We start from the raw sequence: 27,896 nt of genomic DNA on the forward strand, positions 1-27,896 counted from the left end.
TAGTCTCCCCTGGAGCAGAAGGCCGGGGCCAGAATGGAAAATCACTTTCTAGCTGAGCTGGTGTGTTTATTTCTCCAGCAGTGACGTGGGGTAGGGAGCGTGGCGGGGGCGGGGAGAGGGGAGGGGGTGGGGGGGTATAAAGTCCAACTCCATATAAAAGCCAAGCCAGCAGGCACCCAAGTTCATTCATTCGCTTGCGGCATTGCCCTCGGGTCCCCACGCTTGCCCTCGCTCGCCCGTCCTCGCCGTAACTCCCTTGCCGCCGACCCACTGCCCGTCCCCACCATGGTAGGCTCAGTCCCGGCCCACCGTCTGGCTGCGGCTGCCTTGCTGCTGCTGCTGCTGCTGTTGTCCCCGGGCACTGAGCCGCGCCCCCATACGGCCCATGAGAGACAGCTGCAGCTGGAAGCCATCAAACGGGGCATCCTGGAACGGCTGGACCTGCGGGAGCCCCCCAAAGTGAGGCAGCCCCTGAGCCCCGGAGAGGCCCTCAGCCTGCAGCATCGCTATGAGGAGGCGCTGGCTGAGATGCGGAGAAACCAGAGCAGGGGAGAAACAGGGCCAGCTTCCCGAGCCATACGGCTCCTGACCCCAAAATGTAAGTGGCCACTCTGCCTGGAAAGGAGCGCAGACTGGGGTCTGCAGTGGCTCTTCCAGGGGAGGAAGGGTGGAGGGGGAATGGCCCCGGGGACTTAAGCTAGCACAGAGCCAAGCAGGATCTCGGTTTTAGGTCCCGTTACCTGCCCTGGCATCTCCTTGCCAGGCAGAGCAGGAGGAAAAGAGCCTAAGAATCCCAATCCACCCTTCACTAACCCATGTGAGCATCCTGGGAGCCCCCACCCTCCCCGGCTGCCTAGTGGGCTGGCAGCAGGGAGGAGGGGTGAGCCAGGCATCTCCTCCTCCTTTCGCCAGGGGTATGGGGCCCATAGGAGGCCCCCAGGAGGTCCAGCTCTCCCTCCCCTGCCCTCCTCAGGTTGACTCTTCTATGCCAAAGGGGTGGGTGGAGCTGGACAAATGCAGCCAGCACCGTTCTTGACGTTTCTGACATCCCTACTGCATCCAAGAGGCTGGGACCAGGACAGGGAAACTGGGAGTCAGGCGATGTGTGGGGGCAGTGGGGGAGGCACGATACACCAATTTGGTGTCCAGGGCCAGATGCTTCTGGAGAACTGTGGAGTATGGAGTGTCCCAAACTCTCTTCCCTCCTCTCTCTCTCTCTGCAGTGGAGCTCAACAGCGAGGCTTCTGGGAGCAACGACGAAGGGCGGGAAGAGCCGGGCCAGGGCCGCTTGGGTTTACAGCTCTCCAGATCGGCGGTGGAGGCCGGGCTGCCCTTGGAGCCGCAGGTGACTCACGCCGAGCTCCGGCTCTTCCCACGGGGGTTCCTCAGCGTGGAGCTCGGCCGCTTCCTCTCCAAGAGGCAGTCCCACATCCAAGCATATCAGCTGCCAGAGCCTGGGGCCATAAGTAAAGGCCCCAGCTCCATCAGACTCCTGGACTCTGGGAGCCTGGAGGCCGCGATCCTGACCCTAGACCTGACGCCGATGCTACAGCAGTGGCTCCAGAGAAGTTCTGAGCCCCTGCTGCGGCTGCAGCTTGTCGGGCCCCGAGAGGTGATGGCGGCTCTGGCCAGCCCCGGAGCCGAACTCCCTGTGCTGGAGGTGCAGTTTCAGGAGCTTCGGGGTAAGGGGAACCGGAGAGCCAGGGCTCTGGGCCAGGACTGCGAGCACCAAGGGGGCAAGTGTTGCCCGCGTACCCACCGCGTGTCGTTCCAGGAGCTGGGCTGGGCAGACTGGGTGCTCGCGCCGAAGGACTACATGATGAAGTTCTGTCAGGGCTCCTGCCCGCACAACTACAAGCCGGCCAGCATGCATTCGCAGATCAAAGCGCGCATGCACAACCTGGCCCCGGGCACCATGCCAGAGCCCTGCTGCGTGCCCGCCAGTTATGAACCTCTGGTGCTCATGCACTACAACAGTGAGGGTAAGATCACACTCTCGCCCTTCGAAGACATGATCGCCAAGGACTGCCACTGTGCCTGAGGGGACCCGCCCTCCGGGAGCATCTACTCCGAAAAGGCAAAAGCCACCCAGAAGGAAGCAAAAAGTTTTGTATTTTCTCCACCTGTCTGGGAGGAGGCTGTATTTATGGATGGTTTTATTTATTGATAATTTATTCGGGGGGCAGGGGGTTGGGGAGGAGAACTCTGTACAGTTTGTTCCACGGTGCTATAAAAGGGCATTCTTGTCTTGTTGTTCCTGTGGGAGCCCAAGAGGCATTCGGTGGATGTTCAACAATAAATATTATAAAAAACTGGAAACTGGGACGTCTCTGTGCATCCAGGGGGTTGTGGAAGCACTGGGGGAAGGAGTTAAGCCTCCTAGCTGAAAGTGCTCCAGATCTGTGGGTCCTCAGGAAGCCTCCAGGTTCCGGAAAGCTTATGTTGTGTGCCCCCCACCCCACTCTTAGCTCACCCTCCTCCCAATGCTGAGTTCCAACTTTCTTCAACCCCTGTCTCTGGGTTCCTGCCAGCCTCACAGCCAGCACTGAAAAGCCCAAGCAAAACACTTTTACCGAGAGTGTTGACTGGATGAGTGGTTCTGCCCGAGGTACACGGAGTGACTGGCAGATGACATGATTTAGTACATGCAGAATTAGATAAGGGAAGTGCACCCCTTGGCCTAATCACAACTGCAGTGCTGGCATTTGCTTGTTGTGTTCATGGCTGACCTGGAGCCCTAAAGAGATTCCTACTAAACTTCCTCCCTGTTGCCCTTAGGAGAATTCTTTGGGCTCAAGAAGTGGCAGAGTGGAAGCAGAAATCTCTCCCTCTCACTAATAACTACAATAATAATAATAATAACATTTGTTAAGCACTAGAATTGTCTCTACTAAGCACTATGGTAGATACAATACAATCAGATCAGAGAGTCCAGGTCCCACATTGGGCTCACAGTCTAAGGGGGAGGGAGAACAGGCATTTAATCCCTATTTTACAGATGGGGAAACTGAGGCACCAAGCCATTAAATGACTTACCCAAGGTCACACAACATGCAAGGAGCAGACACTTCATCCATTCATTGTTGTATTTATTTAGTGCTTACTATGTGCAAAGCACTGTACTAAGTGCTTGGGAGAGTACACTACAACAATAAACAGACACAGGATGAGAACCTAGGTCTCCTGGCTTCCAGTCCTATGCTCTTTTGGGAGAAAGGGCCTAGCCATTTTCCAGGCAGCTCAGTTTTCAGGAGGGAGAGACAGAGTAGGAGAGACAGCTGCAGAGCTTCCAATGGAGACCCAAACTTGCCCTTGGCTACTAAGAATTCCTAGAGCACCATCTGGGGCCACAGAAAAGTCCAATCCATGCAAGCCATTTCTGCTTTAAGTGGGAGCAAGGAAGGGATGGGAAGTGCAACAGAAAGAAGCAGGGACCGAAGAGAGACCCTTGGGTTCTACAAGACCTGAATAGAGAGAAAAGGAGTTCCTTGTTCTGGGCCCATGGAATGTCCGACCTAGTGCAAAGAAAATGAAAACATGGGCTTGGGCGTTGGGGACCTGAGTTCAAATCCTAGCTCCACTACTTGCTTGCAGTGTGACCTTGGGCACATCATTTAGGGTCTCAGTTACTTCAGTTACCTCATCTGTAAAATGGGGAGATTAAATCCCTTTCTCCCTCCCTTTAGGCTGAGAGCCCCATGTGAGACAGGGACCACGACCAATTATCTTATATCTCTTATAGTACAGTGCTTAGCATATGGTAAGCACTTAACAAATACCAAAATTATTATTAACCTGCGAGGCCTGGGGGAGGGAGTCAAGGGAGAAAGGGCTGCTAAAAAGGAATTTTAAATCTTGTGTTGTGCTGCAATTCAGGACTTTCGGGAAGGTAACAGCCCTAGAGAGATGGGCAGGGAAGAGACCAGAATGGCCTGGTAAAGGAAGAATTGGAGGATTTGAGGTGGAGAAACCAGAAGTAGAAAGAAGAGAGCCGAAGGTTATGTTTTGGGTTTTAGGTGACTTGTCAATCTTTGTACAAATAGGGAAAGTTCCAGGGAGCCCAATAATCAATCAATCAATGGTATTTATTGAGGGCTTACTTTGTGCAGAGCACTGAACTAAGCACTTACAATACAACAAAATTAGTAGATATGTTCCCTGCATAGATGAGCTAGCGATAGCCCCATACTGGGAGTTTGGGCACCTAGGTTCCAATCCTGGTACATGACTTTGTGAAACACCAGCATAAAGGCCTAAGAATGCCAAGCCTGGCCTGATGTTGTGGCTCCCCTGGACAGCCTCCTAGTCTAAACTCACCCCCAAACTCCTTCCCAACCAATGCTGAATTTTTCCAGTGACTGCGGGGGGTGGTGGGTAGTGCAGGCCGGAGATAGCACCGCTCCCTGTCTCCCAGTCTCCTCTACATAGAATTGGAGGAGAAATGAAGAACAGGGGAAACTCCTCTCTGCTTCTAAGACCAAGTGTTGGGGCCCTAGACCACAGCTGGGTAAAGTCAACCCAACAGCCACCCTTAGCAGTGGGGTCTAGAGGATAGAACCCAGGTCTGGGCATCAGAAAGCGTCAGAAGAATCCTGGCCCTGCCACATGTCTGCTGTGTGACCTTGGGCAAGTCACTTCATTTCTCTGTGCCTCATCTGTAAAATGGGGATTAAGACTGTGAGCCCTCTGTGGGACAGGGACTGTACTGTGTTCAACCCGATTAACTACCCCAGCACTTAGAACAGTGCCCGGCACATAGTAAGTGTTTAACCAATATGACAACTATTATGATTATTAGCACTGAGATGTATTTTCCCCCATCAGCAGTATATATATTATACATATGTCTCGGCATAGTCAATTATTTATTCAGCCATTTCATCATCATCATCATCATCATAATAATGGCATTTATTAAGCGCTTACTATGTGCAGATCACTGTTCTAAGTGCTGGGGAGGTTAAGGTGATCAGGTTGTCCCACTGGGGGCTCAGTCTTCATCCCCATTTTACAGATGAGGTAACTGAGGCGCAGAGAAGTTAAGTGACTTGCCCGAAGTCACACAGCTGACAATTGGCAGAGCAGGGATTTGAACCCATGACCTCTGACTCCAAAGCCCAAGCTCTTTCCACTGAGCCACACTGCTTTCATCCAGACAAACTCATCCTACTACGATTTGTTATATCCTTGTTCTTCCTCCTGCTCCTCCAAGCCTCCTGTTTGGGAACCACGAAATGGAGAGCTGGGGAGACTAGAGCCTAGAGAGATTGGGTGGGTGGAAGAGGGGAAATTCCTGGCTGATGAATAGACAAGACTGCCTCCTCCGCCCAACCTCTTACAGTCCGGTCGCATGATCAGACATTGTGAAATTTTACCTGGATGTGGAGGGTGAGGAGTGGGGGAGGGGTTGGAAAAGGCTGGTATCAAGCTCCTGCTTAGGCAGAGAAAGCTCCCTAAAGGAGGGAAGTTGTAAGCAGACACTGAAGGGCAGGCTTATCTGGGAATGGGAGGACAGCTTTGGGACTCTGGATCGGGCTTGCCTGAGCCAAGAGGGTGTGAGCACAGGGTGTGGTGAAGGTGACAGGGGAGGGTAGACACCTGCTGGGGAAGCACGTTATCAAAAGACTGGGAGCTGGAGAGCCCTGCTGGGTTCTGGCTGAAGAGTAGTGTGACCTAGTGGAAAGAGCATGGGACTGGGAGTCAGAGGACTTGCCTGCTGTGTGACCTTGGGCAAGTCACTTAACTTCTCTGGGCTTCAGTTTCTTCACCTATAAAATAAAGATTCAAATTCCTGTTTTCCCTCCTATTTAGACTGTGAGTCCCACGTGGGACCAGGGACTATGTCCAACCTGATTAACTTGTATCTACCCCAACACTTAGAACAGTGCTTGAACCATAGTAAGTGCTTAACAAATATCATAATTATTATTATTATACTAATTATAATATGGAGAGGCCCAATATGGCCAGGGGTCTTGATGGAGATGATCAGGCTGGAGGAGGAGAGGCTGGAGGCAAGGAGGCCAGGGAATAAGGGCCTGCATATGTAGACAAATCCATGGGCTACCCAGATCAGCAGGGTTTGGCAATTGACTAATTTTGCAGGCAGAGGGAGAGATTGAAGATGATGTTGAGATATTTCGCCGCTGCCACTGACAATGACTGATGAGAAAAGTGAAAAGAGGGAACAGAGCGTAGAAGCTGCACGTCAGCCAGCTCTTCCCAGCCTCTGGCAACCAAGGCCCTGAACCTGGCCACAGAGAACCTGGCTCCTCCAACGCAGCCCACTACCCTCTGAGGCCTCCAAAACCAGGATCCATTGCTCCCCTTACCCCCCAACCTGGTACTCTCTCTTAATTCAAAGTCAACAAAATACATCCCTCCCCTCCTTCAGTGCCCTCCTACAAAGCCACCTCTTCCAGGAGAACTTCTCTGATTTAATCAATAGGATTTACTGAACACCACTGTGTGCACAGCACAGTACTAAGGGCTTGGAAGAGTACAATAGATTTGGTCCTTGCCCTCCAGGAGCTCACAGTCTGTCAGGAAAGACACACATTAAAATAAATTACCGGAAGGAGGAAGCAATAGAGTGTAAAGATATGTGCATAAGTGCAGCAGGATGTTGCATAAGTGCAGCAGGATTTCAGGGGGAGTGAGTGCCCAAATGATTAAGTGACATGGAAGTGTTGAAGTGGCAACTGGGGGGGAAATAAGTTGTGGAGATGAGGGAGTAATCGTGGAAGGCCTCCTGGAGGACAAGTGGTTTCTAAAGGGCCTTGAAGATGGGGAAAGCATGGGGCTGACGGATGTGAAGTGGGAGGGAGTTCCAGGCTGAAGAGAAGGTGTGAGCAAGAGGTAGGTGGAGAGAGAGAACAAGGCACAGTGATTAAGTTGGCATGAGAGGAATAAAACCTTCTAGCAGGGGCAGAGTAAAAGAGGAACATAGGGTGGGGAGAGAGCAGAGTGGGGTGAGTATCGAGGTGCTTGCGGGGGTACAGACCCAATTTCATAGGTGACACAGGAGAGAGGGAGAATAGGATGGGGAAATGAAAGGCTAGCAGGGCAGACTTCCTGGAGGAGATGTGAGTCTATTAGGGCCTTGAAGATGGGAAGAGTAAAGGACTGTCAGATATGAAGTGGGAGGGAGTCCCAGGCAGGAAGGAGAACATGAGCAAGGGGTTGACAGCGAGAGAGACAAGAACAAAACACTGAGTACGTTGGCTTGATAGGAGTGAAGCATGTGTGCTGGACTGTAGTGGGAGAGAAGTAAGGATATGTAGGAGAAGCAGCATGGCCTAATGGATATAATAATAATTGGAGTAAATGCTAAGCATTTACTACGTTCCAGGCACTGTACTGAGCACTGGGGTAGATACATGGTAATCAGGTTGGACACAATCCCTGTCCCACATGGGGCTCACACCCTTGATCCCCATTTTACAGATGAGGCAACTGAAGCCCAGAGAAGTTAAGTGACTTACCCAAGGTTACACAGCAGACAAGTAGCAGAACTAGGATTAGAATCCAAGTCCTTCTGACTCCCACTAAGTCTATCCCACTTAGTCTATCCACTAAGCCATGCTGCTTCTCATAGGCCTAGGAGTCAGAGGGCCTGAGTTTTAATCCCGGGTTTCCATTTAGCTGTATAACCTTAGATAAGTCACTTCACTTCCTCTGTGCCTCAGTCCCCTCATCTGCAAAATGGGGATTCAATACCTGTTCTCCCTCCTATTTAGACTGTGATCTCCATGTGGACCTGATTATCTTGAATCTAACCCAGTGTTTAGTATAGTGTTTAGCACATAGTAAGTGCTTAACAGATACCACAATGATCAATTATCATAATAGGAAGGGGCGAGCTGATTGAGCACTTGCCCCCTCCCTTCTTCACTCCCTGACCTCCACCTTCAACCGCTCACTCTCCAATCAATCAATCAATCAATTGTATTTATTGAGCGCTTACTATGTGCAGAGCACTGTACTAAGCGCTTGGGAAGTACAAATTGGCAACACATAGAGACAGTCCCTACCCAACAGTGGGCTCACAGTCTAAAAGGGGGAGACAGAGAACAAAACCAAACATACCAACATAATAAAATAAATAGGATAGAAATGTACAAGTAAAATAAATAAATAAATAAATAAATAGAGTAATAAATATGTACAACCATATATACATATATACAGGTGCTGTGGGGAAGGGAAGGAGGTAAGATGGGGGGATAGAGAGGGGGACGAGGGGGAGAGGAAGGAAGGGGCTCAGTCTGGGAAGGCCTCCTGGAGGAGGTAAGCTCTCAGCAGGGCCTTGAAGGGAGGAAGAGAGCTAGCTTGGCGGAGGGGCAGAGGGAGGGCATTCCAGGCCCGGGGGATGACGTGGGCCGGGGTTCGACGGCGGGACAGGCGAGAACGAGGTACAGTGAGGAGATTAGCGGTGGAGGAGCGGAGGGTGTGGGCTGGGCTGTAGAAGGAGAGAAGGGAGGTGAGGTAGGAGGGGGCGAGGTGATGGACAGCCTTGAAGCCCAGGGTGAGGAGTTTCTGCCTGTTGCTCAGATTGATTGGTAGCCATTGGAGGTTTTTGGGGAGGGGAGTAATATGCCCAGAGCGTTTCTGGACAAAGATAATCTGGGCAGCAGCATGAAGTATGGATTGAAGTGGAGAGAGACACGAGGATGGGAGATCAGAGAGAAGGCTGGTGCAGTAGTCCAGACAGGATAGGATGAGAGCTTGAATGAGCAGGGTAGCGGTTTGGATGGAGAGGAAAGGGCGGATCTTGGCAATGTTGCGGAGCTGAGACTGGCAGGTTTTGGTGACGGCTTGGATGTGAGGGGTGAATGAGAGAGCGGAGTCGAGGATGACACCAAGGTTGCGGGCTTGTGAGACGGGAAGGATGGTAGTGCCGTCAACAGAGATGGGAAAGTCAGGGAGAGGACAAGGTTTGGGAGGGAAGACAAGGAGCTCAGTCTTCGACATGTTGAGCTTTAGGTGGCGGGCAGACATCCAGATGGAGATGTCCATCCAATGGCTCCTTCCTCTCTGCTTTCAAATGTACCCATGTAGCCCCTATCCTAAAAATGTTCCTTGACTCCACAGCTCCCTTCAGTTATTGCCCCATCTCCCTCCTACCATTCATCTCCAAACTCCTCAAGTAAATTCTTTACACCCGATGCATCCATTTCCTCTACTTCAACCCTCTCCTTGATCATCTGCAATCTGGCTTCTGTCCCTTTCACCCCAGAGAAAGCTGCCCTCTCGAAAGTCATCAGTGACCTGCTTCTTGCCAAATCCAAAGGACTCCACTCCATCCTCACCTTCCTCAATCTCTCAGCTGCCTTCGACCCTGTGGACTACTCCCTTCTCCTGGAAACATTTTATTTAACGTTGACATGATTCTCTCATTCATTCATTCAATCATACTTATTGAGTGCTTACTGTGTGCACAGCACTGTCCTAAGCGCTTGGGAAGTACAAGTTGGCAACATATAGAGACGGTCCCTACCCAACAGTGGGCTCACAGCCTAGAAGACTGTACCGTAAACTCCTTGAGGTTAGGGATGGCATTTTACAGAAAATGTCTGTCTCCAAGTGCCTAGAACAGTGTTCTGCACCATAGACCTCAATCAGTGCTGTTGTTGATGATGATGGATTCTGGAGAGGGTGTCCCCAAGATCCCCCTGTGTGTCCTTGCTGGTGGCAAACGGTCACGTGAGCCCAGACCAAGGAACTGACATTACTCCCCTAAAAACCCACCAGGCCTGGTGGACCAGTTCTAAATGTTCAGCCTTGAGAGCTAGTTTATTTAGGTCCCTCAGCCAGGGAACTAGGTATTTTCCATTGCTTGGAGAGTGATTTGACACAGGATCCAGGGACCTAGCTTGTCCCTGAAGCCGGTCAGGGAAGCAGAAAAGAATCAGTCAATCAATCAATCAATCATATTTATTGAGTGCTTACTGTGTGCAGAGCACTGTACTAAGCGCTTGGGAAGTACAAGTTGGCAACATATAGAGACAGTCCCTACCCAACAGTGGGCTCACAGTCTAAAAGGGGGAGACAGAGAACAAAACCAAACATACTAACAAAATAAAATCAATAGAATAGATATGTACAAGTAAAATAAATAAATAAATAGAGTAACAAATATGTACAAACATATATACATATATACAGGTGCTGTGGGGAAGGGAAGGAGGTAAGATGGGGGGATGGAGAGGGGGACGAAGGGGAGAGGAAGGAAGGGGCTTGGTCTGGGAAGGCCTCCTGGAGGAGGTGAGCTCTCAGTAGGGCCTTGAAGGGAGGAAGAGAGCTAGCTTGGCGGATGGGCAGAGGGAGGGCATTCCAGGCCCGGGGGATGACGTGGGCTGGGGGTCGATGGTGGGACAGGCGAGAACGAGGTACGGTGAGGAGATTAGCGGCAGAGGAGCGGAGGGTGCAGGGTGGGCTGTAGAAGAAGAGAAGGGAGGTGAGGTAGGAGGGGGCGAGGTGATGGAGAACCTTGAAGCCCAGGGTGAGGAGTTTCTGCCTGATGCGCAGATTGATTGGTAGCCACTGGAGATTGAACCCAGATGTGGAGTGGAGAGAGTAGTTCTCCTCCGGCCTCGTGTTGGGATTTGGAGGCTTCCCAGCTACTTGACTCAGCCAGAACCCAACCTGCCACAAACCCCCTCCCCCCCTCCACTCTTCCACCCAGCCCCACCTTGCCCAGCCCGCTTTCAGTCAGGTAGCTGAGTAATTGGGTGGAGAGGGATGGCAGCCTCTGATCTCAAGGCCAAAAGCTCCCCGTGGCCTTGGAAAGAGGCTGATGCCATCAAACAGAAGCCTTGACCTGCGGAGGTGGCCCGCCGGAACAATCCGGCCCGTGGGCCCAGCCAGGGGCAGATGGAGCCAGAGAAAAGGGCACAACAGTGAGGCCTTGGGGCGCGGGCAACACCACGGCAGGGGCAGTGGTAGGCAAGAGGAGAACTCAATCCCAGGGCTCCCTGCTCTGCCCCAATCAGGGAAAGGTCCTGTTCTGGTCCTGGTTCCTGGAGGTCCCAGGCTGCCTTGTCTAACAACCATTTCGGGCTCCAGGAGTTGCAGGAGGAGCTCATTGATTCCCCAGCCTCTTACCAGCCACAATGCCTCTACCAGCTGAATTCTCACAAGAGCTCCTCACCCCTGGCTTTAAAGCACTCAATCACCTTGATCCCTCCTTTCACCTCGCTACTCTTCTACTACAACCCAGCCCGCACACTTCACTCCTCTAATGCTAACTTTCTCACTGTACCTCAATCTCCTCCATTTTACACCGGATCCACATGCTGCCTATGGTCTGGAATGCCCTCCCTCCTCAAACCCGACAGACAAATACTCTCCCCGCCTTCAAAGCCTTATTGAAGGCACACCTCCTCCAAGAGGCCTTCCCTGACTAAGCCCTCCTTTCCTCTTCTCCCACTCCCTTCTGCGCCTCACTGACTTGCTCCCTTTATTCATCCCCCATCCCAGCCCCACAACACTTAGGTACATATCTGTTATTTATTAATTTATATTAATATGTGTCTCCTCCTCTAGACTGTAAGCTCATTGTGAGCAGGGAATGTGTTTATTGTTGTATTGTAGTCTCCCAAATGCTTAGTGCAGTGCTCTGCACACAGTAAACCCTCAATAAATATGATTTAATGAATGAATGAATGAGAACTGCCTTAGTGCGAGGTTGGGGGTTGCCTCTTTCGGCCTAGGAGATAGACTCCCCCACAGCTTGCCTGCCTGCTGCCCTCCTGTCTCCGAACCCCTGTCCCCACCCTCTGCCCTTCTTTCCCTAGGCCAGGCCCACTCTGAATCGTTCATGGGTTGGCAGGTATCTCCAGTAAGCACTTAACAAATACCATTAAAAATAAAAAATAAAAAACCCTCCCCCCACCCCCGCAGATAACCAGATCACCTTGACCCAATCTGGTAGCAGTGTCTGAGAAGTTCCCAGCTGTGAAGACAGCAGAGTCGAGTCAGAGACTCCAAGGACCCTGAAGCAAGTCTTCGACCCCCATGGTTAATCTTGAGCCTCAGGCTGCCCCGACCCTTCCCAGCCAGACCACATCAGGGCATACAGACCCTGGCTCCCCTTCCCATCCACTGGTCCTTGATCCAGATGCTTTTTGGGCCCCCAGTAGGCCCCAGAGGACTCTGGGTTGGGAGCTGGGGGTTTGCTGGGTGCCATGTGGATTTTTCCTCTCTGTGCTGAGGGATGGAGCTCCCTGTGGGCCTGTACCTATTCTGGCACCTGTTCCCTGCTCTATCTGACCACAACCTCCTCACCTGCCTTTTCTCCTAAACACCTCATTCCCGCAAATCTGTGCTGTTCCCCCACAGAGGCCTCCAATCTTTTGACCCTATCCAATTTTCTCAATTCATCTGCCCCATTTAGCTTCCACACCCAAACTACCTTCGCTTGATGACCAAATTGACACTCTTAACACCACCCTCTCTACTGAACTCAACTCACTCTCTCCCCTATCCCTTCATTAATCTCATATCACTAACCCACAGCCCTGGATCACCTCCACAGTCCACCTCCTTTGCTCTGGGCATGAACCGGAGAACACTTCTGGCAGAAATCTATATATCAGGTTGACCTTGTCTATTTCTAGTTTATCCTGTGTGCTTTAACTCTGCCCTCTCCTTTGCCTGGCAAAATAATTTCTCCATCCTTATTGACAGTCATGACCATTGCCCTTGACAGTTGTTCCAGACATTTAACTCCCTCCTCAAACCCCCGTCCCCTCACTTCCCCCATCCCTTGCCCTTAATCACCTGATCACCTACTTTATTGAGAAAATCAAAACTATCAGGCGAGATCTCCCTAAAATCTCCCCTGACCTTCCCAGGCCCTCCTCCCTCTGGCCCCTTCTGCAACTCTCCCATTTTTCCCAGCAATATCTCTAGAGGCTTCCTTCTCTCAAAATCCACCCCCTCCACCTGCACAATCAACCCCATTCCTTCGTGCCTTATCAGAACACTTGCCCCCTCCCTCCTTCCCACCCTGACTGCCATCTTCAACTGTTTGCTCTCTAATGGCTTCTTTCCCACTGCTCTGAAAAATTCCCATGTCTCCCTTATCCTAAAAAAACCTTCCCTTGAGCCCACAGCTCCCTCCAGTTATCACCCCATCTCCCTCCTACCATTCCTCTCCAAACTTTTTAAGCAAGTTGTCTACAATCTCTATCTCAAGTTTCTCTCTTCCAATTCTCTCCTTGACCCCCTCCAATCTGGCTTCCATCCCCTTCACTCCACAGAAACCACCCTCTCAAAGGTCACCAATGATCTCCTTCTTGCCAAATCCAACGGCCTCTACTCCATCCTATCCCTCCTCCACCTCTCAGCTGCCTTCGACATTGTCAACCACCCCCTTCACCTGGAAAGCTCAGCTTCACTGACACTATCCTCTCCTGGTTCTCCTATCTCTCTGGCTGCTCATTCTCAGACTCTTTCACAGGCTCCTCCTCTGCCTCTCACCCCCTTACTGTGGGGATCCCTCAAGGTTCAGTTCAGGGTCCCTTTCTGTTCTCCATCTACATCCACTCCCTTGGAGCACTCATTCGCTCCCACAGCTTCAACTATCACCTCTATGCGCATCGGGCAGAAACTCCTCACCCTGGGCTTCAAGGCTCTCCATTACCTCGCCCCCTCCTACCTCACCTCCCTTCTCTCCTTCTACAGCCCACCCCGCACCCTCCGCTCCTCTGCCGCTAATCTCCTCACCATACCTCGTTCTCGCCTGTCCCGCCATCGACCCCCGGCCCACATCATCCCCCGGGCCTGGAATGCCCTCCCTCTGCCCATCCGCCAAGCTAGCTCTCTTCCTCCCTTCAAGGCCCTACTGAGAGCTCACCTCCTCCAGGAGGCCTTCCCAGACTGAGCCCCTTCCTTCCTCTCCCCCTCGTCCCCCTCTCCACCCTCCCATCTTACCTCCTTCCCTTCCCCACAGCACCTGTATATATGTTTGTACATATTTGTTACTCTATTTATTTATTTATTTATTTTGCTCGTACATATCTATTCTATTTGTTTTATTTTGTTAGTATGTTTGGTTTTGTTCTCTGTCTCCCCCTTTTAGACTGTGAGCCCATTGTTGGGTAGGGACTGTCTCTGTGTGTTGCCAACTTGTACTTCCCAAGCGCTTAGTACAGTGCTCTGCACACAGTAAGTGCTCAATAAATACGATTGATGATGATGATGATAATGATGATATGGGGATGATACCCAAATCTACATCTCCAGCCCTGATCTATCTCCCTCTCTGCAGTCTTGCATTTCCTTCTTTCTTCAGGACATTTCTTCTTGGATGTTCTCCCGTCACTTCAAACTCAGTATGGCTAAAACTGAACTTCTTACCTTCCCACCCAAACCCTGTCCTCCCACTAACTTTTCCATCACTGTAGACAGCACCACCATCCTTCCTGTCTTACAAGCTGTAACCTTGGCATTATCCTTGACTTCTCTCTTTCATTCAACCCGTATATTCAACCCATCACTAAATCTTGTCGATTCAACCTTCACAACTTTGCTAAAATCCACCCTTTCCTCTCCATCCAAACTACTACCACATTATTCCAATCACTTATCCTATCCTGCCTTGATTATTGTATCAGCCTCTTTGCTGACTTCCCTGCTCCACTCTCCCCACTCCAGTCCATACTCCACTCTGCTCTCTGGATCATTTTTCTACAAAAATGTTCAGGCCATGTTTCCCCATTCCTCAAGAGGCTCCGGTGGTTGCCCATCCACCTCCTCATCAAACCAAAACTCCTCACCATTGGCTTTAAAGCACTCAATCTCCTTGTCCCCTCCTACCTCATCTCGCTACTTTCCTACCCACCCAATATGCCCACTTCACTCCTCTAATGCTAACCTTCTTGCTATACCTCGATCTCATCTATCTCACCGCCAACTTTCACCCATGTCCTACCTCTGGCCTGGAACGCCCTCCTTCCTCATATCCGACAGACAATTACTCACCCCCCACAGCCTTCAGTCATTCATTCATTCATTCAATCATATTTATTAAGCGCTTACTGTATGCAGAGCATTTTACTAAGCACTTGGGAAGTACAAATTGGCAACATATAGGGATGGTCCCTACCCAACAACGGGCTCACAGTCTAGAAGTCTTCAAAGCCTTATCGAAGGGCACATCTCCTCCTAGAGACCTACCCTGATTAAGCCCTCTTTTCCTTTTCTTCCACTCCCTTCTGCATCACCCTGACTTGCTTCCTTTATTTAGCCTCCCTCCCAGCCCCACAGCATTTATGTACATATCTGTAATTTATTTATTTATATTAATGCCTGTCTCCCCCTCCAGACTGTAAGCTCACTGTGGGTAGGGAATCATCATCATCATCATCATCATCAATCGTATTTATTAGGGACTGTGTCTTTTATATTGTACTCTTCCAAGGGCTCAGTGTGGTGTACTGCACACAGTAATAATTATAATAATAATAATAATTGTGGTATTTGTTAAGTTCCAAGCACTGTTCTAAGTGCTGTGCTTTGCACATAGCAAGTGCTTAACAAATACCATTATTATTATACAGGATAGTGGGGTTGGACATAGTCCTTGTCCTACATGGGGCTCTCAGTTTTAATCCCCATTTTATAGATGAGGTGACTGGGGCAAGTGGCAGAACCAGGACTAAAAGCCAGGTCCTTCTGGCTCCCAGGCCCATGCTCTATCCACTAGACCACACTGCTTCTCCTAGGCCATGCTGGTTCTCCATTAAACACTCAATAAATGTGAATGACTGACTGACTGACTCCCAGGCTGGGTTAATGTTTACTACAACCCAGGCCCACGACGTGCTTTGATGTGGGTGCTCACCCTGCCAATCGATAAGGCATCATGGCCTCCTCATCTCCTGGGTCAGGAACTGGTGAATGCACAGCCCCCCCCCCAGGGGCCCAGAGTGCCAGGCCAGGGATTTGTGGCTGGAGAACTGGACCAACCAATGTTGGAGGCAACAGGCGAGGTTCCAGGAGAAGCTGGTGGAATATTCCAGGGCTGAGGAGCAGAGATGAGGGGTGGATCCTTGTGGGAAGGGAACATGTCTACCAATTCTGTTATACTGTATTCTCCCAAGCTCTCGGTACGGTGCTCTGCACATGGAAATGCTCAATAAATAGGGAGAGGCAGGCAGGAGGGCAGCTAGGACCAGCCAGTAGAGTGCCCCGAGTGCCTCCTAACCTAGCCCTGACCTGGAAGGTCATGTTCCCCTGGCCCTTTGTCCTGAGGACATCCTCCCTGACATCACCGTCCTCCTTCATTGGGCTCTCGCAGGCTCCAAGGTATCCAGGAATCGAGACCATGAGTTGTTGTATCATACTTTCCCAAGCGCTTAGTACAGTGGGAAGCAGCATGGCATAGTGCTTTTAGATTCCCCCTTTTAGACTGTGAGCCCACTGTTGGGTAGGGACTGTCTCTATGTGTTGCCAACTCGTACTTCCCAAGCACTTAGTACAGTGCTCTGCACACAGTAAGGGCTCAATAAATACAATTGATTGATGGATTGATAGTGGATAGAGCACGGACCTGGGAGTCAGAAGGTCATGGGTTCTAATGCCAGCTCTGTCATTTGTCTGCTGTGTGACCTTGGGCAAGTCACTTCACTTCTCTGTGCCTCAGTTACATCACCTGTAAAATGAGGGTTGAGACTATGAGCCCCCATGTGGGACAGAGATTATGTCCGACCTGATGAGCTTTGTATCCACCCCAGCGCTTACATGTGCCTGGCACATGATATACACTTAACAAATACCAGTTTTATTGTTATTATTATTACAGTGCTCTGCACACGTAAGAGCTTAGTAAATGAGTTTGAGTGAATGAATGAAGTCCTCGCCTTCCCGGGCCCCTTTGCCCTGACTCCCCGTAGCCCAGGGCCTCCCCTAGGGTTGTTGCCAACTTGTACTTCCCAAGCGCTTAGTACAGTGCTCTGCACACAGTAAGCACTCAATAAATACGATTGATTGATTGATTGATTGATTCGGGCACAAGGGCGTTGCACTTTAACCAACTGAAGGGGCCGAAGCAGGGCGGAATCCGGGTGGGATTTGTGGCCGGGGGCCGGGATCTGGAGCCTCGTCTGAACAGGCCCCTCGGCCCCCGTCTCCCCTCACCCAGGACCGGACCCACTCACGGTTTGGGGCTTGCCTCCAGGCAGGCGGTAGCGAGAAAAAACGGTCGCCGGGTAGAGGAGGAATATGTTGCCAACTTGTACTTCCCAAGCGCTTAGTACAGTGCTCTGCACACAGTAAGCGCTCAATAAATATGATTGATTGATTGATTGATTGATTGATTGAGGAGGAACATAAGGGAATAGGTGGCCGCGGGAAGGGGCGGGGTGAAGTGGGGCGCGGAACAGTTTGTAGCAACGCCACCCGCACCTTCTGTCCCGAGTCAAGGAGAAACGCTGTCAGTTTAGAGCTGTAGGGGGTGGAGGGGAGGGGGAACTGGTTCTCCCTCCCGGGGGCCACCTTTACCCACAGCTGCCACGTCTCCCCGGGGCTCCCGGTCACCTGTTCTGTTTTCCCTGTCCCCGGCGCTCCCATCCCGACTCCCTGGAGTTCTCTTCCACCTGTGGCTCCGCCCCTCATTTGTCGCTCCAAGGGAGATGGAGCTGGCTCTGGGGTGGGGAGCCGGGGTCTGGGGTTCCGCGGGGTGAAGGGGGAGGGGAGGAGGGCTTAGCGAGTCCCCGCGTCAAAACAGTTGTGGGGGAAGGGCAGGCGAAAAGATCGGTGGAGAAACCGGGGGGAGCCCGGCCGAGGGGTCATAGGGATCCGATGTCTGCCCAGGAGCCCTGGGGACAGATGGGGAATCCGCGAGAACTGGGGATGCAGTTTCTGGGGTCCCTTCTTGGAGCGGGGGAGGGAGCCGAGGAGGAGAGGGGATCAGCGGTAAAGTGGAGACGGAGAAATTTGTCCTTAGGCGGACAAATATATGTTGCCAACTTGTACTTCCCAAGCGCTTAGTACAGTGCTCTGCACACAGTAAGCGCTCAATAAATACGATTGATTGATTGATTGACAAGCCCCCAACGCCTCTCCCACATAACTGTGGCCTGGGAGTCCGGTCCTAGCTGGGCCACTCCGAACTCCCCGGATTCTCGAAGGAGCGGGAGCTTCTGGCTGAGGCAGAACAAGAGTTAGGGGAGAGGCTTAGGGGCAAGGAGGACCTTCACCGGGAACGAAAAGGGCTTTGCAGGGGGACAAGGCTACGCAATACTGCCGCCTAGCGGCCAGCCTGAACTATAACCGCCTCCCCCTCTGCCAGGGACCTCAATAGGGCCGCTGAGAGCCGGGTCTTTTCCCGCCCGGAACCAGGCGAACGGGTCTCCCTAGCTTCCCCCGGGGCTGTGACTGTGCGGCTTCAGAAAAACCCGGAGTCGAAGGCAGTGCCCCGACATGGAAGCCCTACTGGGCTGATGGATGACCCACCGATGGCCCCCTACACACACCCTGCCGTGACGTCGTTTGCCGCACAGTGGCTTCCCAGGCGGTGGCATGTCCTTTCTCCAGAGAATTGGAGGGGAGAAGTCACCATCTCCTCAATCTGGATCTCTTCTCTCACCCCACCCTGACCTAAATCCCCCTGCGGACACACTTAAGCCTCCTCTGTGGTCAAAGAGGGTAGCTGACACTCAAATGGAAAATCAGTAGTGTTGCGCAGTCTGTTTAGTGTAGGGTTTATAGAGAGGAAGGAAATGTCTCAGTGACCCATTCTGGTCCGGCTCTAAAAGCCCAGCTTCACGCTCACCCCCACTCCTCAAACCCGGGAGAAGGTGCTGAGGTCTTCGCTCCCCACTACTCACTCCCCAGAAGGTGTCTCTGCCCCAGGGTCTCAGGCTACAGCTAAAGAAGGGAGTGGGTTGGCCAGCATCTTCCCCTTTTCTGCATGCACCTCTGGGGAAGGGAGAGGGAGGTGGTTTCCTGAGGTGACGGAGCTTGAAGAGACATAGTTGTGTCCTGGGAAGTTGGAGAAGGGAGAGGGCACAGCTCAGAGACCCACCCTGGCTGAAAGTATCACCAAGAACTGTGGTGTGGGGTGGGGGTGGTGGGGTAATTGGGGTAAAGGGTGCCCGGACTGCCTGGGAGCACCAGGATCCCTCCCTGACCACAGCTCAGAGAGAGGGGGTGTGCTCTGAGGTTCAATCTTGTTCCATCTCTGACCCCTCTCTGTGCTGCCACAGCTTGGGGCTTGTTTTTGGGTCTGATGGGCCCAGGTGTTCTGTGCTGTCTGGCCAAGGCCTGGGCTGAGCTGCCCCAGGGGCGGTGGGACCGAGCCGGGAATGTTTCACTGTTCTGGCAGGATGTACTACTCCTGGAAGTTGGTCTCCAGCTCCCATGAGTGGCAGTAGCCCAGGTCCGGCAGGTTGCAGTAAACAGGCTGCTCGATGTCTGCAAGATTCTTATAGTTCATGTAGTTGCTTTCGTCCTCTGGCAGCCTGACCCTGCTAGAGCGTGGGTGAGGTAAAAGACGAGGAGGGAGAGGAGGAGGCAAAGAAAGTAGGAGTCAGAAGGAACTGGGTTCTAATCCCAGTTCCACCACTTGTCTGCTGTGTGATCTCGGTGAGTCACTTCACTTCTCTGTGCCTCAGTTACCTCCACTGGTAAAATGGGGATTAGGACTGTGTCCAACCTGATTATCTTCTAGCTACCCCAGTGCTTAGTACATATTTTGACTATATGATTTTGACACCTGTCTAAATGTTTGTTTTGTTTTGTTGTCTGTCTCCTCCTTCTAGACTGTGAGCCCGTTGTTGGGTAGGGACTGTCTCTATATGTTGCCGACTTGTACCTCCCAAGCGCTTAGTACAGTGCTCTGCACACAGTAAGCGCTTAATAAATACGATTAAATGAATGAATATTACATGGTACATAGTAAGTGCTTAACAAATACTGTAATATCATAAAATAAAAAGAATCAGCAAGGGGTAGAGGTAGGGGTACCATCTCTTCATCTGTCCGACTCCCTTCCTTGCCCCAGGGAAACCTTGTCCCTCCCCAGTCCTATGGCCCAGAGGGCTCTGACACTCCTTTGCATGTCATTTGCACACACGCAATGGTAGTGTGCAAAGATGTTCCCCTCCGGCCCTGGTTCCTGTTCCTTTCCGGCTCTTCACAGCCCAACTTGGGGCAAGAGGAAGGAGGGAGGGAGGGAGAGCCCTACTCAATCACTCACCTGCTTATACCATCTCCTGAGTCCCTCTCCTGGAGATGCACGCCCACAGGGCTACCCTCAAACACGTTTTCGTAGTCTTCGTCGGAATTGGCGCCATCGAGAACCACAGGGCTCCGGCTGCTGTAGCGGGGCTGCTGGCTGGCAGCAACAGATCCCACGCTGCTGCTCCACTTCTCCTGCACCGTCACATCCCTTCGGTGTTTCCGCTTGACCAACACTGCTATGCTTCCCACACCCAGTATGATGACAGCTCCGACGGCGGCAGTGACCCCCGCGATGAGAGCGATCCGGCGGTTGCGGCACCCAGAGTAGAAGGTGGCGAGGTCGAGGACCTGGCCCTGCAGGTGGCTGCACTCCGGTTGGGCAGACGAGCAGTTGCGGGCAAGGACCACGCTTCCTGCCACATTGCAGCGACAGTCCACTCGCAGTTTCAGGCTGCAGCGGCTCGCCACGTCTGGGGGGACTGTGGCCAGCTGAGGGTTACCGGACAGGTTGAGATACTCCAAGGGGCCCAAGGAGTCTGGCAGGAGCATTTGCAGTCGGTTTGCCGACAGGTCAAGGTGGGAGATGGTCAGGTTCTGGGAACTCCCCCGCAGTTCTGTCAGCTGGTTGTGGCTGAGGTTCAGGAGGGTCAGGTTGTTTATACCAAGAAAATCATTCCAGTCCAGCCAAGTGCAATTCTTCTGGTAGCTTAGGTTCAGTTTACCCTCCACTAGGCTCTGGTTACTGAAGCACTGGGCACCACAGGGAGGTCCCCATAGCAGCAGCAGCAGCAGCAACAACAACAGCGACATGGAGGCCAGCGAAGCCTTCATCCTAATGCCTGGGGAGAGCCAGGGTTAGGGACCGAGGGCCCCCCCCCCCTTCTGCCCTCAACTCCTGTCCCACTGCCATGAATTCTGCCATGAGGTGGGGGGGGGAGGGGCAGCCTGGAAGAGGGTGTGTGAGGCGGGGTCAGGATGGAACCAGTGAAGAGCCTGGGGAACTGTTTCTTTGTCATCTCATTTTCAAAAGTCAAGCCCCACTGCTTGGACCCTGCTCCCACTCCTTTCACCCCTCCACCCACACCAGGGAGCCTGTGCTGAGCTGTAGCCAATGGGGAAGGTGAGAAGGAGGCTAGGGGGAAATCGCCTGAGTTTCTTCTCCTGCCCTTCAGGGGCAGATATCTCTTCAATCTTGCCTCATCCCTGTTCTGTGTCATCCTCTCCACCATCCATTCTCCATCCCTCTTCTCCACCTCCACCTCTCACACCCTTGGAGTCCCAGCCTGACCCTTTATTGGCCTGGATGGGACTTCATGCAAATTAACAGTCACCCCACCCCCCCACCCTCATCTCCCCCACAAAAAAAAAGAGGCCAGAGGCCAGCCCCTGTGTCCTGACAGCCTTTCAGGCTGTTGCTGGATGCACCAGGGAAACCCAGTTCGGGGCTGGAGGCCGGAGGCTGGAGGCTAGTGGGGAAGTAGTGTGAGGCTGCAGACACTGTGGATTTCCTGCAGTTGAGGTTTTCCGGTTCCATCGCCTCTTGGGCAAGGCCAGGCTGCAAGCTCAGAGAGTGAGGGTGAGTCACCCCAAAGGGACGACACGAGATGAGGGGGTAAATTTTGGACAAGCCAAGGGGCCTGGTGGGGAGGGGAGAAGAGAAGGGGGCCATCGAGGAAAGCCCAAGTCTCTTTCTTGTCCCTAGCAGCCAAAAGCTCCCTTTGGGGGCTCCCTGCATTGTCTGCCCCATTTCACAAGTCAGGACACTGAGTTCCTACTGCCCCAGTGGTGAGGGCCTTTCTGGAGGGGACAGACAATTGCACTTCAGAGGGGGAGAAGACTTCTCACCTGGTTAGGGTGTCTCGAAGAGGTCTAGCACCTTCTCTTCTCCCCACAGAGAAAGGGCCCCTGCTTCTGGGTGTCCGGTCTGCTTCCTCTCCCAGCACAGCACTAAGTCTGTCTGCTCGGCAAGTGGGACCCAGCGGCTAAAAGAGAAAAGGAACAGACTCGTCGCCGGCTGATTGCGAGAACTGATGGTTCATGGTGAGAAAGAATGAAAAAGCTGAGAAGTCCGCCCCTATCCTCCCTCCCCTTTGTCCAAGGGCCTGAGAATTGTATAATACTCACTCAAGCCTTCATGACCCTAGAAAGAAGGAAGCTGACGCCTTAGCCTATCATTCATTTATTCATTCATTCAGTCGTACTTATTGAATGCTTACTGTGTGCAGAACACTGTACCAAGCGCTTGGAAAGTACAATTCATCAATAGAGACAATCCCTGTACACACAGAGCTTATAGTCTAGAAGGGGGGAGACAGGCATCAGAACAAGTAAACAGGCATCAATATAAATAAATAGAATTATAGATATGTACATATATACACAAGTGCTGTAGGGCAGGGAGGGGGGGTAGAGCAAAAGGAGCCAGTCGGGGTGACACAGAGGGGAGGGGGAGCTGAGGAAGAGGGGGCTTAGTCTGAGAGGGCCTCTTGGAGGAGGTGAGACTTTAGTAGGGTTTTGAAGGGGGGAACAGTGATTAGCGGATCTGAGGAGGGAGGGCATTCCAGGCCAGAGGTAGGACATGGGCCAGGGGTCGATGGCGGGACAGGCAAGAATGAGGCACAGTGAGAAGGTTAGCAGCAGAGAAGCAGAGTGGGGGGGCTGGAATGTAGATGGAGAGAAGGGAAGTGAGGTAAGAGGGGGCAAGGTGATGGAGAGCTTTGAAGCCAATAGTGAGGAGTTTCGGGGACAGGTTCGTTCAGTAATCAGCGAGGTGAGAGAGAGAGAGAGAGAGGGGCTGGGGACGGAAAGCCTGAGTTTTATATAAAATTTATCCCGCGAGGCGAATTGAATTATTTAGTTGTTTAGGCACAATGGATTGAGCTTCCCTTTCGAGAGGAATGTAATCAATTAGCAATATTCGAGCTTCCCTAATGGGAGGAACACAATCATACATTAATCGCGCATGGGTGAGGCGGCTAGCTCTCACCCACGTGCACTTCCAACTTGGGAAGAATCCACTTACTTTCCCACATGAGAGGAATTCATTCCATTACCCGCGCACGTGGTGGGTGGCTAGTTCTCACCATGTGCTCTCCCTACATGGGAAGAATCCACTCATGATTCCCATCAGCAGCGGGGCACCTGGGTCCCACCCACGAGACACTCACCCGTCCCGCGTCCCTTGCCTCAGTGTGTTGGTTCTGGTTGCAGAGCGGGCATCTTGCCCTCTGGGCAGAGAAAGACACGTGGGCTGCTGCTGCAGCTGCAGCTGCAGCTCCTCCTGCTGCTGCGCATCTTGGTGTTCTAACCCCGAAGGTCAGAGGCGACAGGTATTTATCGCCTGTGCCCCAGGCCATTCCAGCTTCCACCCTCACTCTATCCAATCTCTGCCCTCCCCCCTCCTCCATACTTAATTTGATTGGGACGGGGGTAAGGGGCACCTTCTGCTAGATTGACGGCTTGGGCTGTCAATCTAGCAGTTTTTGTTGTGGGGGCGGTATCCCACCCTCACTTCCGAGTTCCATCCGCTGGCTCAGGTGGTCACGAGATAGTATTTGACCTTGAGATGGCCGTTACCCCGGGGTCACCTCGGGACAGATACGGAGGTTGATAGGCAACCACTGGAGATTTTCGAGGAGGCGGGTGACATGCCCAGAACGTTTCTATAGAAAGATCATCCGGGCAGCAGAATAAAGTATGGACTGAAGTGGGAAAAACAGGACTTTGGGAGGTCAGAAAGGAGGCTGATGTAGTAATCCAGTCAGGATAGGATGAGTGATTGTACTAACGTGGTAGCGGTTTGGATGGAGAGGAAAGGGTGGATCTTGGCATGTGGGCGTGTTGTGAAGGTGAGACTGGCAGGTTTTGGTGATGGATTGGATGTGTGGGGTGAATGAGAGAGCGGAGTCAAGGCTGACACCAAGGTTGCGGGTTTGTGAGATGGGTAGGATGGTTGTGCCATCCACAGTGATGAGAAAGTCAGGGAGAGGACAGGGTATGGGAGGGAAGATAAGGAGCTCTGTCTTGACAATGTTGAGTTTTAGGTGGCAGGAGGACATCTAGGTGGAGATGTCCTCAAAGCAGAAGGAGATGCAAACATGCAAGCCTGGAGGGAGGGAGAGAGAACAGGGATGAAGATACATATTTGAGTATCATCCACATATAGATGACAGTTGAAGCTGTGGGAGCAAATGAGTTCACCAAAGGAGTGAGTGTAGAAGGAGAATAGAATGGGACCAGGAACTGACCCTTGAGGAACCCCTGCAGTTAGGGGATGGGAGGGAGAGGAGGACCTCACAAAGGAGACTGAGAATGAACGGCCAGAGAGATGAGGAGAGCCAGGAGAGGACAGAGTCAGTGAAGCCAAGGTTTGATAACATGCTGAGGAGAAGGGGATGGGCCACAGTGTCAAAGGCAGCTGAGAGGTAGAGGAGGATTAGGATGGAATAGAAGCCGCTGGATTTTTCAAGAAGGAGGTAATTGGTGACCTTTGAGAGGGTGGTTTCAGTGGAGTGGAGAGGATGGAATCCAGATGGGAGGGGGTCCAGGAGAGAATCGGAGGAGAGGAATTCAAGGCAGCAAGTGTAGATGACTCGCTCCAGGAGTTTGGAGAGGAAGGGGAGGAGATGGGGTGATAACTGGAGGGGGTTGGGGGGGGTCAAAGGAGGGTTTTTTTAGGATGGGGGCAACGTGGGCATGTTAGAAGGCAGAGGGGAAGAAGCCATTGGAGAGTGAGTAGTTGAAGATGGAAGTTAGGGAGGGGAGGAGGAGAGGGGCGAAAGTTTTTATAAGGTGGGAGGGAAAGGGGTCTGATGCACAAGGCAGGAGATCTCCTCTGAAGATACTGCTGTGACGGGTCGGAAAGTTGAAGAGGGGGCCGAGAGGAGAGGAGAAGTACAAGTTGGCAACATACAAAGATGGTCCCTACCCAACAGTGGGTTCACAGTCTAGAAGGGGGAGACACACAACAAAACAAAACATATTAATAAAATAAAATAAATAGAATAGTAAATATGTACAAGTAAAATAGAGTAATAAATCTGTACAAAGGAGGAGATGGGGAAAGAGACTGAGAAGGAGCAGCCAGAGAGATAGAAGAGGGCATTGTCCATGAAGCCAAAGCTACTTAATGTTTCCAGAAGAAGGGGGTTATCCACAGTGTCAAAGGTGGAGCAGCATGGCATAGTGGATAGAGCATGTGACTGGGAGTCAGAAGGACATGGGTTCTAATCCCGCCTCCACCACTTGCCTGCCATGTGATTTTGGGCAAGGCACTTTACTTCTCTGTGCCTCAGTTGCCTCACCTATAAAATGGGGATTGAGACTGTGAGCCCCACGTGGGACAGCAACTGTGTCCAACCCGGTTGGCTTGTATCCACCCTAGCACTAAGTACAGTGTCTGGCACATAGTAAGCACTTAACAAATACTACATTTATCATCATTATTATTATTAATAATAATAAAGGTAATTTGAGAGGTTGAGGAGGATGAAGAAGGAGTAGAGGCTGTTGGATTTGGCAAGAAGTAGCTTTTGAGTGTTGTTACAGAGGGCCATTTCCATGGAGTTAAGGAGGCAGAAGCCAGATGTGGGGGAGGCGGGTCAAAGAGAGAATTGGAGGAGAGGAAGTAGAGGCAATGGGTGTAGACAACTACCTCAAGGAGCTTGGAAAAGAATGGTCAGGGAATGTGTCTACCAACTCTGTTGTAGTGCTATACTGTACTCTCCCAAGCACTTAGTACAGTGCTCTGCACACAGTAAGCACTTAATATGATTGATTGATGGATGCACTTAATATGATTGATTGATTGATTGATAACTGGTGGGAGCCATTGGGGGTCAGTGGAGGGTTTTTTTTAGGATGGGGAGACATGAACATGTTTGAGAGCAGTGGGGAAGGAGCCATTGGAGAGTGGGCAGTTGACGATGGCAGTGAGAGAGGGGAGAATGGAGGGGGCAAGTGTTGTAATAAGGTGAGGAAGGATAGGGTCAGAGGCGCAGGTGGAGGGGTAGATTTTAAGTCCTCTAGACTGTAAGCTCGTTGTGGGCAGAGAAAGTGTCTGTTTATTGTTATATTGTACTCTACCAAGTGCTTAGTACAGTGCTCTACACAGTTAGCGCTCAATAAATACGATTGAATGAATGAAGAGGAGGGAGGAGACCACCGCTTAACCCAAACTACCAGGCACTAAGTAGCTCACCAGCTAACCAACCTATTATATTTTTGGCAATTTTTGTGTGCTTGTTTCTCCAGTTAAACTGAGAAGAGGGATTATGTCTTTGTTTCTGTTGTATGCTCCCAAATGCGTAGTGCGGTGCTCTGCACACACTGAACACTCAATAGATGCTCTTGCTGATGATGATGTATGGCCTAGGGGAAAGAGCACGGGTCTAGGAGTCAGAGGACCTGGGTGCTAATCCTGGCTCTGCTTCTTGACTGCTGTGTGACCTCGGACAAATCACTTGACTTCTCTGTGCTTCAGTTTCCTCATCTATAAAATGGGGATAAGATACCCCCTTAAACTGAGAGCACCATGTGGGACAGGGACTATGTCCGCTATGCTAATATTGGATACACCCCAGCCCTTATGACAGTGCATGACACATAGTAAGTGCTTAACAGATACTATGACTTTTAATATTAACCACCAACCAATGAACTCTCCAAACATACATTCTGTCCCTTAGTGGAAAGAGCATGGGCTTGGGAGTCAGAGGATGTGGGTTCTAATCCTGGCTCTTCCATTTGTCTGCTGAGTGACCTTGGGCAAGTCACTTAACTTCTCTGTGCCTCAGTTACTTCATCTGTAAAATAATAATAATAATAATAATGGCATTTGTTAAGCGCTTACAATATGTGAAGCACTGTTCTAAGCTCTGGGGGGGATACAAGGTGATCAGGTTGTCCCACGTGGGGCTCACAGTCTTAATCCCCATTTTACAGATGAGGTAACTGAGGCACAGAGAAGTTAAGTGACTTGCCTAAAGTCACACAGCTGACAAGTGGTGGACCTGGGATTAGAACCCATGACCTCTGACTCCCAAGCCCGTGCTCTTTCCAAAGTGTGAGCCCCAGGTGGGACAACCTGATTACCCTATCTACCCCAGTGCTTAGAACAGCGCTTGGCACATAGTAAGTGCTTAACAGATACCATAATTATTATTTATTATTATTATTATTATTATTATTATTATTATTTACCCACAAAGCCAGTTTTACCCTGGGCCAATAACTTACTCTGTCTGGGATGCTGTTGTCCCTAGTTTGTCCCTGCTGTCTTCACAGACTAAGGGCAGTCACTATTCATGAGGTAATGTGACTAATGCCAGGATATCCACTGGAGGGCATTTTCCTCAATCTGGATTACTAGTAGCAAAGGATGGGCTCATGTCCAAGGGGCTTGAACTCCCTCAGGCAGACTGAGATAGCCTCTGTGGTTGGGAATGGGTAAGAACTCCAGAAAGGGGAGAAGGAAGAGGGGGTTCAAAGCTAGATGAGGCACCTTGCTCTCTCTCCTCTGTTTCTCTCCACCACTTCCCCTCTCCTCTTCCCTCTTCACCTTTGCTCAATGTCGCTGCTTTCAAAATTGGGTTGCAGAACACTGAACTCTGGTCTCTGGGTCGGCTTGTCCTTCCATGGAGGGCCCTTCCCCCACCTCCCCCGACCCCAGGAGACCTTGTGATGGAGACCTCTCCCACTTCTGACCC

At 51.5% G+C, this 27,896-nt stretch overlaps 2 protein-coding genes across 3 annotated transcripts; one reads left to right on the forward strand and one right to left on the reverse strand.

The window, feature by feature from the left end:
- The first annotated feature begins 204 nt into the window (after nucleotides 1-204).
- On the forward strand, nucleotides 205-2,319 carry GDF15 (growth differentiation factor 15). Its single transcript, XM_038740005.1, has 2 exons — nucleotides 205-598; nucleotides 1,224-2,319. The coding sequence occupies exons 1-2, from the start codon at nucleotides 286-288 to the stop codon at nucleotides 2,039-2,041; spliced, it is 1,131 nt and encodes a 376-aa protein (XP_038595933.1). The 5' UTR covers nucleotides 205-285; the 3' UTR covers nucleotides 2,042-2,319.
- A 16,370-nt stretch (nucleotides 2,320-18,689) lies between these two features.
- Nucleotides 18,690-22,138, reverse strand: LRRC25 (leucine rich repeat containing 25). 2 transcript variants are annotated; one of them, XM_038740169.1, is made up of 3 exons: nucleotides 22,036-22,138; nucleotides 20,207-21,029; nucleotides 18,690-19,475 (listed from the first exon to the last, which is right to left on the reverse strand). In XM_038740169.1, the coding sequence occupies exons 2-3, from the start codon at nucleotides 21,019-21,021 to the stop codon at nucleotides 19,340-19,342; spliced, it is 951 nt and encodes a 316-aa protein (XP_038596097.1). In that variant the 5' UTR covers nucleotides 21,022-21,029; nucleotides 22,036-22,138; the 3' UTR covers nucleotides 18,690-19,339. The 2 variants fall into 2 exon arrangements, with proteins under 2 accessions (XP_038596097.1, XP_038596096.1); XM_038740168.1 differs by having other exon boundaries at nucleotides 18,690-19,478.
- Between the last annotated feature and the right edge of the window lie 5,758 nt (nucleotides 22,139-27,896).

Source organism: Tachyglossus aculeatus, chromosome X1 (assembly GCF_015852505.1).
Source record: "Tachyglossus aculeatus isolate mTacAcu1 chromosome X1, mTacAcu1.pri, whole genome shotgun sequence".
In the NCBI taxonomy this organism is placed as follows: domain Eukaryota; kingdom Metazoa; phylum Chordata; class Mammalia; order Monotremata; family Tachyglossidae; genus Tachyglossus; species Tachyglossus aculeatus.